The sequence below is a fragment of the Mesoplodon mirus genome (assembly GCF_964341445.2).
Source record: "Mesoplodon mirus genome assembly, chromosome: 4".
Classification (NCBI taxonomy): Eukaryota; Metazoa; Chordata; class Mammalia; order Artiodactyla; family Ziphiidae; genus Mesoplodon; species Mesoplodon mirus.
The window spans coordinates 32,403,303-32,416,430 of record NC_138979.1 but is presented as its reverse complement, the minus strand read 5'-3'; the positions used below and the strand labels follow the sequence as shown (position 1 = coordinate 32,416,430).

The following is a 13,128-nucleotide window of genomic DNA, read 5'->3' as shown; positions in this document are numbered from 1 at the left end:
TGGGGACAGTTTTGAGGGTCACAGCCCTATTGAGAGGGGCAAGAGAGGCTCTCTGTGGCCCAGGGGACTGACTTCCAACTCGGGGATATCAGAGCTGCGATGCCTTTAAGTTTCAGATTCCATGTCCTATGGGAAACTCAGCTTCTGCTCACGTGCCCTAGAGGTGACTCCACCTCAGGATGGACCTCCCGCCTTCCTTCCATCTAGTTGGGGTTCTCTGACTAGATGAAGCGCCTCCTGCTGGCCTGTGCAGCTGCCTCTGGCCCCTGCTGCCCTTGGCCTGAGGATCCGCAATGTGGAGTTTGTTCTGAGCCCCTGTGTGTGGCCCCTGTGTCCTTCCCACAGGCCCACCTTGGGACCTGCTGAGCCCAGAGCCAGCCTAGCCTGACTCCCAGCTCCCCCTGAGCTGCGCTGTGCCCAAGCTGGAGGTGGCTGGAAGAATGACCTCTTTTGGGGTCAGCAGTGTCCCCAAAGACCAGGAATCTGCTCCATCACCCTGAGCCAAAGCAGTTCTTCCCCTCCTGAGGGGTGGGGCTGGATCTGGAGATCAGACAGGGGAACCCAGCAAGCCCTTTCTCATTTATTCAGTCGTGCTGCCACCACCAAGGACACCTGCCCTACTCATGCCAGGCCAACTGAGGTCTCCAGGGACGCCCAGAGAATAGACTCTGCCCCGCCCTCCAGAACTGACTATGCAGGGGAGAGGGAGTCAGGATGCAGGAAAAGGTTCCGTGCAGTGATGAACGTGGGCAGGAGGCAGATGGTGGCCCAGAGCAGGGCTGGGGAGAGTCAGGGAGGGCTTCCCGAAGAGGCGGCACTGGGCTCTGCAGCAGAGCGTGCTGTGACCAATAAGTCATGTCTGCAGCGGCTGCATGTGGCAGCAGGTGTCCAGTGTATCTTGTTAATCCCTCTAGGCCAGAGCCAGCTCCCCACTTGTTCAACCTCCTGCCACCCCCAGACCCCAGCCCAGCCCTGCATTCTCACCTCATGGGCCATGTCCTTTGGGGTTCCTTTGCTTTCCAAGGCCCTGGCCCTGGCTGGGAGGTCAAAGGTCCTGCATGGAGCTTTTCTCGTCATTCTCCACCCCCCAAACCCCACCACCCGGCCCTGAGGAGGGGCTGGAGGGAGGGTCCAAGGTGCGTGTTTGCTACCAAGAACTAGGATTGCCTTGTCCCACTGCCCTGGCTGCTGGCATCGCAACCCCACCTGCAGCCTCAAAGCCAGGTCAGAGGCGGAGGGTCATTCCGGTAGATGCACTCAGGCTCTCTCTTCTCCATCCGCAGGCTCCCTCATCCAGGTGCCCATGTCTGAAAAGGGCAAGATCACCAGGGGGCGCCTGGGGTCTCTGTCCCTAAAGAAAGAGGGCGAGCGACAGTGCTTCCTGTTTTCTAAGCATCTGATCATCTGTACCAGAGGCTCTGGTGGGAAGCTTCACCTGACCAAGGTAGGGACGGCAGGAGCAAAGTTGCTGGGACTGGAGGTCAGGCACTGCCCTGACCCTAGGGGTCCCGACTGACCCTGACCGCGGGGCCCAGGGTGGACCAGGGTGTCAGAGATGCGTGAGTGTGCATGCATGCGCCCCGGTCTGACTGGCAGCTTGGAATGAGAAGACCACAGATGGATTTTCTACTGGAGAAATCGTGGGAAATGGGAAAGTGAGCCCCCAGAGTTGGGGGCTGGGGCAGAGGAGCCAGGGGGTCCAGACAAGACCTTCAAAGGTCCGTGTACATGTATCTGAGGGGCCAGGGAGGATGGTGGCACCTGGCTGAGGGCAGAGCAGGAGCCAGAGCCTTTGTCTCATTTCCAACCAAAAAGAGTTCAGAGGGCTTCCCTGGTGACGCAGTGGTTGAGAGTCCACCTGCCGATGCAAGGGACACGGGTTCGTGCCCCGGTCCGGGAAGATCCCACATGCCGCGGAACGGCTGGGCCCGTGAGCCATGGCCGCTGAGCCTGCGTGTCCGGATCCTGTGCTCCGCAACGGGAGAGGCCACAACAGGGAGAGGCCCGCGTACCGCAAAAAAAAAAAAAAAGAGCTCAGACAGCGCCCCCTCTTGACGCCCTCAGGCACTCACTCTGCCAGCACAAGACTCTGCACCCCTGGCAGAATCCCCTGTTCCGCAGCACAGCACACGGCTTATCCCACTGCTGTGAGCTCACGATCTGGTCCCACCTCTGTCTCCTGCATATGTGTGACCCTGGAAACGTCCCATGCCTGTCCACACCTCACTTCCTCATCTGCAAAACAGGGATGACTGTCCTCAGCAGAGACGTGCACAGATGCAGGCAGGTGCCCGTAAATCTGCTCTGGGAAGTATGAAGCCCCTGCTTCTGTAAGCGACAGTCTCCCATGTTCTGTGTCCATCCCCGTGGAAGCTTGCTTCTGGAGATTTTAAATATGAACGCGCTGTGGCCTGGAAAGGGCCAGAAGGTGCCCTTAATTAAGCCAGAGCATCAGGGAAACCATTCTTCCAGACCCTGGATGCCTGGCCCGTAACCTCCTGCAGAGCTAATTGATCAAGCAGTGGCTTCAGGGAATATACTGCTTATGTTAACATGTCAACGCATTAGTTGGTCGGCTGCACAAGGGGAAATTAATTTACAAACACTGAAGACTCCAGTTTCAACCAAATTATGTATCAAGGAAAGCCTTCATTATTTACTAGCTCTGGAGTTTCTCCTGGGAAGATCTCTGTCCAGGCTGGGGGGACGGTTCCCCCAACAGGTGGGGGTCAGTAGGGGCAGGTTGAACTGGAGACTTCAAGATGGCTTTTTAGTCTGAAAGCACGTGCTTTTATGTTTGTTAGTTTTATCTTATTTTGGTTTGGGGGGTTGTTTATTTGTTTGTTTGAGTTTTAAAAGTCTCTTAGCATATTGGTAAAGAACATGGAATCTGAGAGCTACTCAAATTCTAGCCCTGCCACTTACCAGTGGGTGACCTCACCAAGCCTCAGTTTACTTGCCTGCAAAATGGGAGTGAACGGCTTCCCTGGTGGCGCAGTGCTTAAGAATCTGCCTGCCAATGCAGGGGACATGGGTTCGAGCCCTGGTCTGGGAAGATCCCACATGCCACGGAGCAACTAAGCCCGTGCGCCACAACAACTGAGCCTGCGCTCTAGAGCCCGTGATCCACAAGTCCTGAGTCTGCATGCCACAACTACTGAAGCCCACATGTCTAGAGCCCGTGCTCCACAACACGAGAAGCCACCGCAATGAGAAGCCCGCACACCACAACGAAGAGTAGCCCCCGCTCGCCACAACTAGAGAAAGCTCGCGCACAGCAACGAAGACCCAACATAGCCAAAAATAAAATAAATAAGATAAATAAATAAATTTATTTTTTTTAAATGGGAGTGGAAATACCTACTTCATGGGAGTGCTATGAGGCTTTAGTGAGGAAGTGGGTGCAAAACACATGGCCCCATGCCTGGTATATGGTAAGTGCTCAACAGGTAATAGTCGTCACCTTAATTATGTAGTATAAACTTGTAATAATAATAGCAAGCCTTTGCATGATGATTCCTATGAGCCAGGCACTAGCCCAAATACATCATGCATATTGAATTCATAGAACAACCCACTGAGGCAGATAACTGTTACTTTCCCTATTGTATAAGTAAGGGAACTGAGGCTTCTAGAAACAGCCAGCAAGTGGCAGAGTGGGGATTTGAACCCAGGCAGTCTGGCTCCAGAGTCTGTGTTCTGAAACCAAAGCTAAAATTCAAACCGCTTCTTGTTAAAGACTGCCATTGGAAATCGAATGCCTTCAGTACTCCTAAAAGGGACCTGCTACAACTCCCCAAGATCTAAAACTACCATAAGAATTTTTGGGGACTTAAAGTAAGAGAAGGTTAGAGCTAGATGGGCTTTGGAGATTATTCAGCCCAGTGACATCAGTGGTCAGGTTAAGGCCCAGCAAGGCCTGGGGGGCTCCCCCAGGGCCACCAAAGAGCCAAACAAGAAGCAGAATGCAGGATTCGGGGGCCCACTGTTGATACTTTCTCCAGGTCCCCCTCTGCCTTCCAGGTGGCGGCCTGCCCTGCAGACATTTTCACGTATAGATTAGCCACGTGGTCAGGTTTCTGTTCTTGTCAGTTATTATGTTATTTATCTGTTGCTGTCCCCAAATGGAGTGCCTTGTTTTTTTGGCTGCACCACACACGGCATGTGGGATCTTAGTTCCCGGACCAGGGATCGAACCCACGCCCCCTGCAGTGGAAGTGTGGAGTCTTAACCACTGGACCACCAGGGAAGTCCCCTGGAGTGGCTTAAAACAAACATTTGTTGTCTCACACAGTTTCTGCCCGTTAGGAAGTCAGGACAACTTAGCTGGTGGACATACGTGGCTCAGGGTTTCTTATGAGGCTGTAGTCATCTGAGGCTCGACTGGGGCCGGGATCCTTTGCCAGCGCGGCTCCCACACAGGGCTGTTGGCAGGAGGCCTCGCCCCTCATCTGTAGCCCTCTCCTCATGACACGGCAGCTGGCTTCCTCCAGAACAAGTGGTCCAAGAAACACCAAGAGAGCACGCAGGAGGCTGCAGCCCCCAAAGCTGGACACCATCACTCCTGCTTTCTTCGCTGAATGAGAAGCAAGTCACTAAGTCCAGCTAACACTCAAGAGGAAGGGAAACAGCCTTCACCTTTTGAAGGACGGGGTATCAAAGAATTCTTGGACGTGATTTACAACCAACACAGTGGTCGTTACTTTCATTTCTCACTACAGGATCAAGGGATCTCACACCTAAAAGATGCTCAGACACTCAAGGATAAGAGGCGTCCTTCCAGATATTCCTAATAATTAAAAGCCAGCCACTGACCTTGAGCTGGGAACAGGCCCATGAGGCTCTTTCCAGACTCTGCCACTTACCTACCAGGTGACCTTGGGCAAGACGCTTAACTCCCTGATTTCATTTCTTCATCTGTAAAATCGGAATAACAATAACTGAGACAGGTCTGTAAAATGGTCCTGTTTCCCTATTGATAACATGCAGGGTTTAGCCTAGAATGAGGGAGCTCAAACTTCAGACTTAGGGCTACCAGATGATGCCTCAGAGCCGCTGTAGGGCAAGAAAAGGCCGTGCAAGCCAGGTTCTAGCCCCTCCACCCCCAGCCCGAATTTGGCCCTCCTTTGAGCAATCCCATTTGAGCCACTTCACTGGGCTTCCTATATGGAGATAAAGTTCTTCAACTTGAAAACCAAAATACCCACTTGGCATGTAATGTCCACACACATATGTGGGTGCTCACTTTTCGAGCCGTTCCTCACCCTGATATTCTGGAACTCTGAAACTAGCACATCTCTCGCTTTGATTCAAGGTGGCCCCTGCTCTTTTTCAGAATGGAGTCATATCCCTCATTGACTGCACTTTATTGGAGGAGCCAGAAAGCACGGAGGAAGAAGGTAGGTGTGCAAGTCACGTGCAAGCCTGTGTGGGCTCACACAGATGCACACACACTCACTCTGAAAGGTTGGGCCCGGGCATTGTTTTTTTTTTCTTGGGAGGCAGGAAGGATGCTGGACCTGGAGAGGCTGGTCCTGGGTCTTTAGGGAAGGAGCTTTCTGGCCCTGCAGGTGACAGCCTCCTCCCCCTTCCTGGTTCCTTCCGAGCTCCTTGGGTCCCTGGACTCGGTGCCATTGGGTTTGGGGGTCACACTTCTCAGTGAGCACCCCTTCTTCACGCATCCATGTGCTACATGCACAGTGGCTCACTGGGCCACGAGGAAGAGGCCGGGAGGCGCTGGGCCTATCTCTGTCCTACAGTGGAAACAGGTGGGGTGTGCAGGGACACACGTGCCACCACCAGAGGGAGTGCAGGGGAACGGTCCCCCACAGTGGAGTGACCAGGACGGGAGGCAAGACTAGGGGAGAAGGGAGCATGTGAGTGGGGCCCCAGCAAACCAGAAGGGGCTGGGCGGGGAGCTGGGGGAAGGTGGTGCCCGGGGGCTCGGAAAGCCGCCGTGTAGGGGTGTCCATGAGATCTCTCTCCCCGGGGAATCAGAATTGGGGGATGGGCTTATTATTTTAGGTGAAGGGGTGGGGTCACTACTGTCTCTTGATTGGACCAAAGTTGGTCCTCGTCCCCCTCCCTCACTGGCCCCCCAGCAAGGCTCTGGAGGCCCTCCCCTGGGGGTGCACCAGCTGGACTCTCCATCTTTACCCTTCCCCAGGTTGGGGCTCCTCGAAGCAGGGCTGTGTCTGAAGGACCCCAGATCCCAGTCCCGGCATGGCTTAGGCTCGGGCTCAGGGTTTGCTGGGGGCTGGGAGCGTAGTCCACACACACACACACACACACACACACACACACGTGCCCTGGTCAGCCGCAGCGGGAGCTGGGCTCTGCACCCTTCGTGACCCCCCCACCGAGGGCGGAGCCAAGCGCCCCCACCACCACCAAGGCAAAAATATATGTGCAGCAATTTACCCGGAGCTCTTACCAGCATGATCTTCTTCAGTCTTGGCCACAGCCGGTCCCGACTCCAGTGGAACTGTCAGTCCCCAAAGCCCTTTTCCCTCCAGGGCCAGGAAAGGGAGAGGCGTGGCCCCATGCATCCCCCACTCAACACACAGACACCCCACTTACGGGGAGCCAGCGTCATCCCATCCTCGAGTCGCCACACGGAGCGGGCTCTCCAGTGCCCTCACATTCTCACGTGTCAACACTGGAAGGGTCGGGGACCTCAGAGCCGTCACGCCCCACGCCGCTTGTACAGGAGGACGTCTGAAGCCCAGAGCGGGGAGGGTATCACCCCAAGGTCACACAGCCAGCAAGCAGAGACCAGAGCTGTAGCAGACCTTCCACAACATTCTACCCCATTCGGGACCCCTGATGAATGTGGCCGTGTTGCAAGGAATCTCTGAACTGTGATCTTAGTCTTTCCAAATAAAGAGTTCAAGGAACCCTTCGGGTTAAGAGCAGTAATAAAAATACCTAGAATTTACTTTGGCTTTGGGGAGCTCTCAACTGAGCTAAATGTCCAGCTGGGTCCATAAAAGCTCAAGATCTAAAGTTCTCCTCCTGGCCCCTGTATCACCTTGGCGTAGCTGGAGGGCCCAGCTGTGAGGCCAGTTCTAGACCTTGCTTAGCCGCTGCCCGGCTGGGAGTCTTATGAAAGTCCTCCCCGGAGACCTCAGCTCCCCATTGGCCTAACGAGGGTAGAGCTGACTGGTGATTCCGAAAGGCCCTTCTGACACGGAATTGGAGCTGTCCCTGTGCGGTTGTAAGCTACTCTGCACTCTAGGTCTTAGTTTCTCCATCTTTGAAGTGGGGATTCCTCACCTTAAGAAAAAAAAAAAGATGTTCTGAAACTAGCAAGTGGCCTGGTGCCCTACTGATGCCGTGCCTTCACCAGTGGGGTGAGGCAGGTATCGTGCAGTCGTTTTCCAACTCAGAAAGGCCCACACTCATTCGGCTAACTCCGTGTTTTGTCCCTGGAAGCCAAAGGATCCAGCCAAGACACAGACCACTTGGATTTTAAGATCGGGGTGGAGCCAAAGGATTCCCCACCCTTCACAGTCATCCTTGTGGCCTCATCCAGACAGGAGAAGGCGGCGTGGACCAGTGACATCAGCCAGGTGAGCGGCATCGCTTGTCCTTGAAAGCAAGTGGTCCTTTCATGCCTAAGCTGGTGGGGGGCGGGAGGCAGCTACAGGGTTCTAATGGAAAAGGCGTGAGTATCTCTACCAGCCAAGGCTGAGCCCAGCTAGCTGTCCAGCTCGCAGAGTCCCCTGGGCCACCCGTAGAGTGTGGTCTAGGAACCCCTTGCATCTGGATCATCCCTAGGGCAGTTTTTAAAACTCCAGATTCCTGGGCTCCCCTCTGGTCCCCTGCAGATTTACTACATCCAAGTCTCTGGCACAAGGCCTGGGAACCTACGTTTTGGCACACGCCCCAGGCCATTGGTACCACAGAAAAGTCTGGGCACCGTGACCCAAGGGTGCTGGATGTAGCAGAGCCAGGAGAGAAAGCAAAGGGCCCACAGAGCCCGGAGTCCGCTCCGCAGGAGGGAAGGTTTGCCTGCACCAGCGTTAGGGTTGTCACCCCACTGGGAGAGTCACAGGAAGCACAGACCTCCCAGGGACCAGAGAGCAGACCCAGAGGGCTGCGGTCACTTGCAGGACCAGGGCAGAGGTCTGAGTCTGGAAAGAGCCTGTCGGCAGCACCGGGCTGCTGGCCGAGGACAGGCCTCTCCTTGGGCCCAGCAAGGGCCTGCCATGGGTCAGCCCAGCCCCGTCCCAGGAGCACAGGAACCTCTCCGGACCGCCTGCTCTCTGCACAGTGGAGGAGAGTATTAGCAGAGCAGCTGATGGTGGGAGGAAGGGGACAGCGAGGCTGGAGATGTCCCCCTTTCGGGGGAGGGGGCCTGGGAGCTGTGTTTATGGAGAACTGAGGGGCAGATCCTTTACTGTATTTCAGGGCAGTCCCCCCCACTCACTCCCTGCCCGTCATTTTTAGGCCTCACACCTGGGCTTCCCTGCCTGCCCATCTCACAGCCCCACAGTGTGGCAGGGTGAGGTGACTAGTAGCAGACGTCTGCTCTTTCTCAGTCTTGCCCTCCCAGCTTCAAACAACCAGCGTGCCCCGGAGAAAACCAAAAAACTGGAAAGTCCTCGGGGAGCCATCAAAGACTCAGGGCTGCTCGCCTGGAGAGCACCCTGTGATGAGCAGAGGACATGGGGGCAGGACGGCACCCGCTGAGCCGGCCTCCCAGGACAGAGGCCCCAGGTCACTGTGGATCTGATCTTGTCCTTGGTGCTGGACCTCAGAGGTCAGCCACAGAGTGGCCAGGGTCGGCCACTTCCATTTTTGCAAACACCCCGAGGAAGTAGGAATCATTATCCCCATTTTGTAGGTAGGGAAACTAAGGCCCAGGGAAGTCAAGTAAATCCCCAAAAGGTCACCGAGCTGGGGACTTGACTTCCCATCAGAACCCAAGGGATGCTGTGCATTGACCCTGCCCTTGCCTGGACGATACCCTTTGACCCTGTGTCAGGCCGGGACCTGCGAAGCCTCACTCGGCAGAGCCCCTGCTGGGCCTGGGTCTCGGAACGCAGACGGAGGCTCTGACCCGGGGGTCCTCTCTCTGATTGCAGTGCGTGGATAACATCCGGTGCAATGGGCTTATGATGAACGCATTTGAGGAGAATTCCAAGGTCACTGTGCCACAGATGATCAAGTAAGTGCCCTGAGCCCCCTCTTGTCCGGGCTGAGCTCCAGAGACCGAGGGCCACACAGTGACCACAAGGGGCTCAGAAGATGCTGGGTTTCGTCTTTGGGGTGTGTTAGGTGTTTGATTCCAGTTAACTTCGATTTGGTTGATGGCTTTGGCTTAGTTTTTGTAGTTGTTTGTCTTGAAAATGTGGATTTTCGTATTAGGCTGTTTAAAATAAAACATCAGGAATGACATTTCATGCACTCTATTTTTTTTAATAACTATTTTTCTTTTGTTTGGGCAATGCCAGGGAGGAAGGGCGAGGGGGCTGGCGTCCTGCTGAGCTCAGCTCTCTGAGCGCCGCTGGGCAGTGCAGCCTCGTGGCCTGCACCAGCCCTGCTTCTCCTCCAGCATCTGCTCGCCTGACCCCCTCACGGTGCCCCCCAGGTGGCCCGCTGGCTCCCTGGCCTCCATCTGAACCGCTGAATTCCCAGCTGCTCTGCCCACCTGGCATACGCCAGGACCCAGCTAACCGACCCCAGGCGTGTTGTCCTGCCCAAAGCAAACCTTGGGGACCCACTGCCTCTTTGCTACTTGAAGTGCGCACTCGAGGGAACTGCAGGCCATTATGTAGTGAGGGTGTGAAAGGTCCCACCCACCCCGTTTCGACAGCCAGCCTGATGAAGCGAGCACGCCAGCAGCTAGGAGCTAACCCAGGCAGTGTCGTGTATGCCAGAGCTTTCAAGCATCCGGCTGAGTTTATGAGGAGGAGCCCCACCCCACCCCATGGCTACATTGTTTAACAGCCAAAGGTGCTGGAGCCCAGAAGGAAGGTCTGGACTTGAAGGCACGAGCCCTGGCCCACAGCTTCTGCTCTGTGTATGACTACGGACAAGTCACTTAACATGTCTGAGCTTGGGTCTCTCACCTGTTAGTGGGAGATGATAACACCCACCTGCCTACCTCCTGGATTTGTTTCAACGATGAATTTTTAAAAACACATGTAGAATGATGGTTAAATGTATAGTGGGTACCTACTTATCTTCTGCAAAGAGTGCTTATTGAGGCAGTGAAAGTGAGCAGATGAAACCAAAATAAACTCACCCGTGAAAGAAAAAATAACAGCATTTTAAACTATGATGGTGATAAAGGGAATGGAATATCCAGATCAAAGTGACAACTCCAAGGACTTGTCGGCTCCCAGACTTAAACGTGGCCTCGTTGGCAGGAGTAGCCCATGGGCAACGCCCCCCTGCGAGGGCGCCAGGGAGCAGAGATGAGCAGACGTGGCCTCCGTCCTCAGGGAGTTCACCATTTAGTGAGAGAAAGACACATAGAACTCGTAAAACACTAGCGGGTGCTACAAAATAGAATTTGTATGATGCTACGAACGAGGGTTCAGAGAATGAGTGACTCGTTCACCTGGCACAGCGAGGGAAGACTTTCCCAAGAAGAGGACATCAGAACTGACCTCAAAGGATAAGTTAGGGTTTGCTAAATGGTGGAGGGGGAAGGGCATCCTGGGAAGGGGGAACAGCATGTGCAAAGACGCAGAGGCAGGGAAGCACATGGTGTGTTTGGGGAATGATAAAACGTTCCATGGGGCTGCAGGGTTGGGAGACTGGTATGTCCTATGGGAAATAACCTTGATGCAATTGTGGCCTCCAAGTTCACTACCAGATAAACCATCCCAGAGGTCTTGGAACAGAAAGGCTCGCGGACCCAATTAAGATGCTTAACCACACAGTCTAGTGAATCAATTTTAAACACTTAGTGAGAAACCAGGGAAAAGAGAAGGCATAGTAGGTTAGTGCCTGTTACACGTAGTTGCATGAGCTAGTTACACCATGGTCATTGTCCAGCCTCTCTCCCTGCCCCATCTACCTTCCTTGCTGATGGAGCAGCTACAAGGACCAGAGTTGAAGCTTGATCAGTGGATCCAAGGGCACACGCTTGCTCTGTCTGAGAAGTCGGGGCAAGTATGTCTGGCCACAGTGGCAGCTCACCAGTTAGACTGAAGAACAGCTACAGGTTTATCTATAGTTCTGGGACAGAGGGTAGAGGGTCAGAATGGATGTCACCAGTGGGTGGCTGACTTAAGACATGAATATTGAGTGTATGCTATGCCTCATGAATATTAAGTGTAGCCTGAATATTTGGTGCCTTGTGAATACTTAGTGCATGCTTGGTCCTTCCACCCCTCCTGTTTACATTTGGCACATGGATGCTTTACTTAGTATATATATATATGCCTGCCATGGCTCACAAGCTGTTTGCCCCTTCGTCTGTCCTCCTTTTTTGTTTCTCTTATTTTTTATAGCACAACTGTATTTTCTTAAACAATACAGCGGGCTGAAGAGGTGGGCAGGAGTCAGATAATAGTAACGTGACAGATGAGGAGTTGGGTTTTCTTCTGTAGGTGTTAACGTTGCACCCAAGGCGGTGACGGGCGCCCCCTGGTGGCCAGGGATAGAGTGGCAACAGAGAGCCTGGCCGGAAAAAGGCATCAGTGGTATAGCTGGAGGGTCCGTGGCTCCCAACACACTGCATCCCGGCCCTCTGGTGGGTAGATGCTAGTGGCAGGGTTTGAGAGGAAGGTCCCAGAGAATGAAGATCATCAACCACCAGCAGCCCAAAGATCCAAGAGGTCTCATTCCATCTGCCCTGGTCCTGAGGCTCTGCCCCAACATGTGACCTCAAGGACAGGTAGACCCAAGGCAGGGTGCACCCCCTGCAGAAGGAGGAAAAGGGAAGCCCTTTCCCATCAAGCCCAGGCCTCTCGATGCCTGGGAGACAGGAATGCCACTTGGAGTTTTGTCAAGAAGTATTAGGGGGCTTCCCTGGAGGTCCAGTGGTTAAGACTTCGCCTTCCAGTGCAGCGGATATGGGTTCGATCCCTGGTCAGGGAGCTAAGATCCCACATGCCTCGCAGCCAAAAAACCAAAATGTAAAACAGAAGCAATATTGTAACAACTTTAATAAAGACTTTAAAAATGGTCCATGTCAAAAAAAAAATCTCAAAAAAAAAAAAAAAAGTATTGGGAGAGCAAAGAGAGAGCCAGGGCTGAATTTACGGTCAAACGATGCCTGTGTTGTGAGGGATCGAAAACCCCTTCTAGCAGGGCTGGCAAATATCTTAACACATGAGCCAGCCATTTGGATCAGAATCCAGAATCCGTGGCAGACATTACTAATGGGTCACGGCAGTCTTTAAGGCTGAGCCTGTAATGGTCAACACAGCCCCAGGCAGTTACTCCCAGTCTGGCAGAACTGGTATCCAGGATGAAAGCTGTTTTTATCACTGCTTTAGTGTGCCTTCCCATTTTACAGATAGGGCAACTGAAGTCCAGAATAGGTTTACGTAACATTGGAGTTGCCAGAGGCACCATCACCAACAATGATTGTGAGGTTTGTGAAAGAGAAGAAGGGGGCAAGGGAGGTTGATAGAAAAGGGAGGGCTTGGGACTTCCCTGGTGGTCCAGTGGTTAAGACTCCCCACTCCCAATGCAGGGGTCTCGGGTTCGATCCCTGGTCGGGAAACTAAGATCCCGCATGCCGCATGGTACTGAAAAAAACAACAAAAAACCAAAAACAATAAATAAATAAATAAAATAGGGCCTCCCTGGTGGCGCAGTGGTTGAGAGTCCGCCTGCCGATGCAGGGGATACGGGTTCGTGCCCCGGTCTGGGAGGATCCCATATGCCGTGGAGCGGCTGGGCCCGTGAGCCATGGCCGCTGGGCCTGCGCGTCCGGAGCCTGTGCTCCGCAGCGGGAGAGGCCACAACAGTGAGAGGCCCGCGTACCGCAAAAAAAAAAAAAATAAATAAATAAATAAATAAATAAATAAAATAAAAATAAATCTTTTAAAAAATTCCATTAACCCTTGGGAAAAAAAAGGGGAGGGCTTTTCTCACTTTCTCTACCCCCCTCCAGTGGCAGAAGGAGCCCAAAAAGAAGGTGCTAGAAGCAAACCCTTGCCA

General features: G+C 53.7%; 1 protein-coding gene across 3 annotated transcripts in view; it reads left to right on the top strand.

Moving 5' to 3' along the window:
- Nucleotides 1-13,128, top strand: part of RASGRF1 (Ras protein specific guanine nucleotide releasing factor 1) — a 105,782-nt gene that overhangs the window by 53,351 nt on the left and 39,303 nt on the right. For all 3 annotated transcript variants that reach the window (XM_082616825.1, XM_082616827.1, XM_082616826.1), the window contains exons 10-13: nt 1,284-1,444; nt 5,336-5,399; nt 7,435-7,571; nt 9,090-9,172. In XM_082616825.1, coding sequence (XP_082472951.1) covers nt 1,284-1,444; nt 5,336-5,399; nt 7,435-7,571; nt 9,090-9,172 — 445 coding nt within the window. The remainder of the gene's footprint in view (nt 1-1,283; nt 1,445-5,335; nt 5,400-7,434; nt 7,572-9,089; nt 9,173-13,128) is intronic.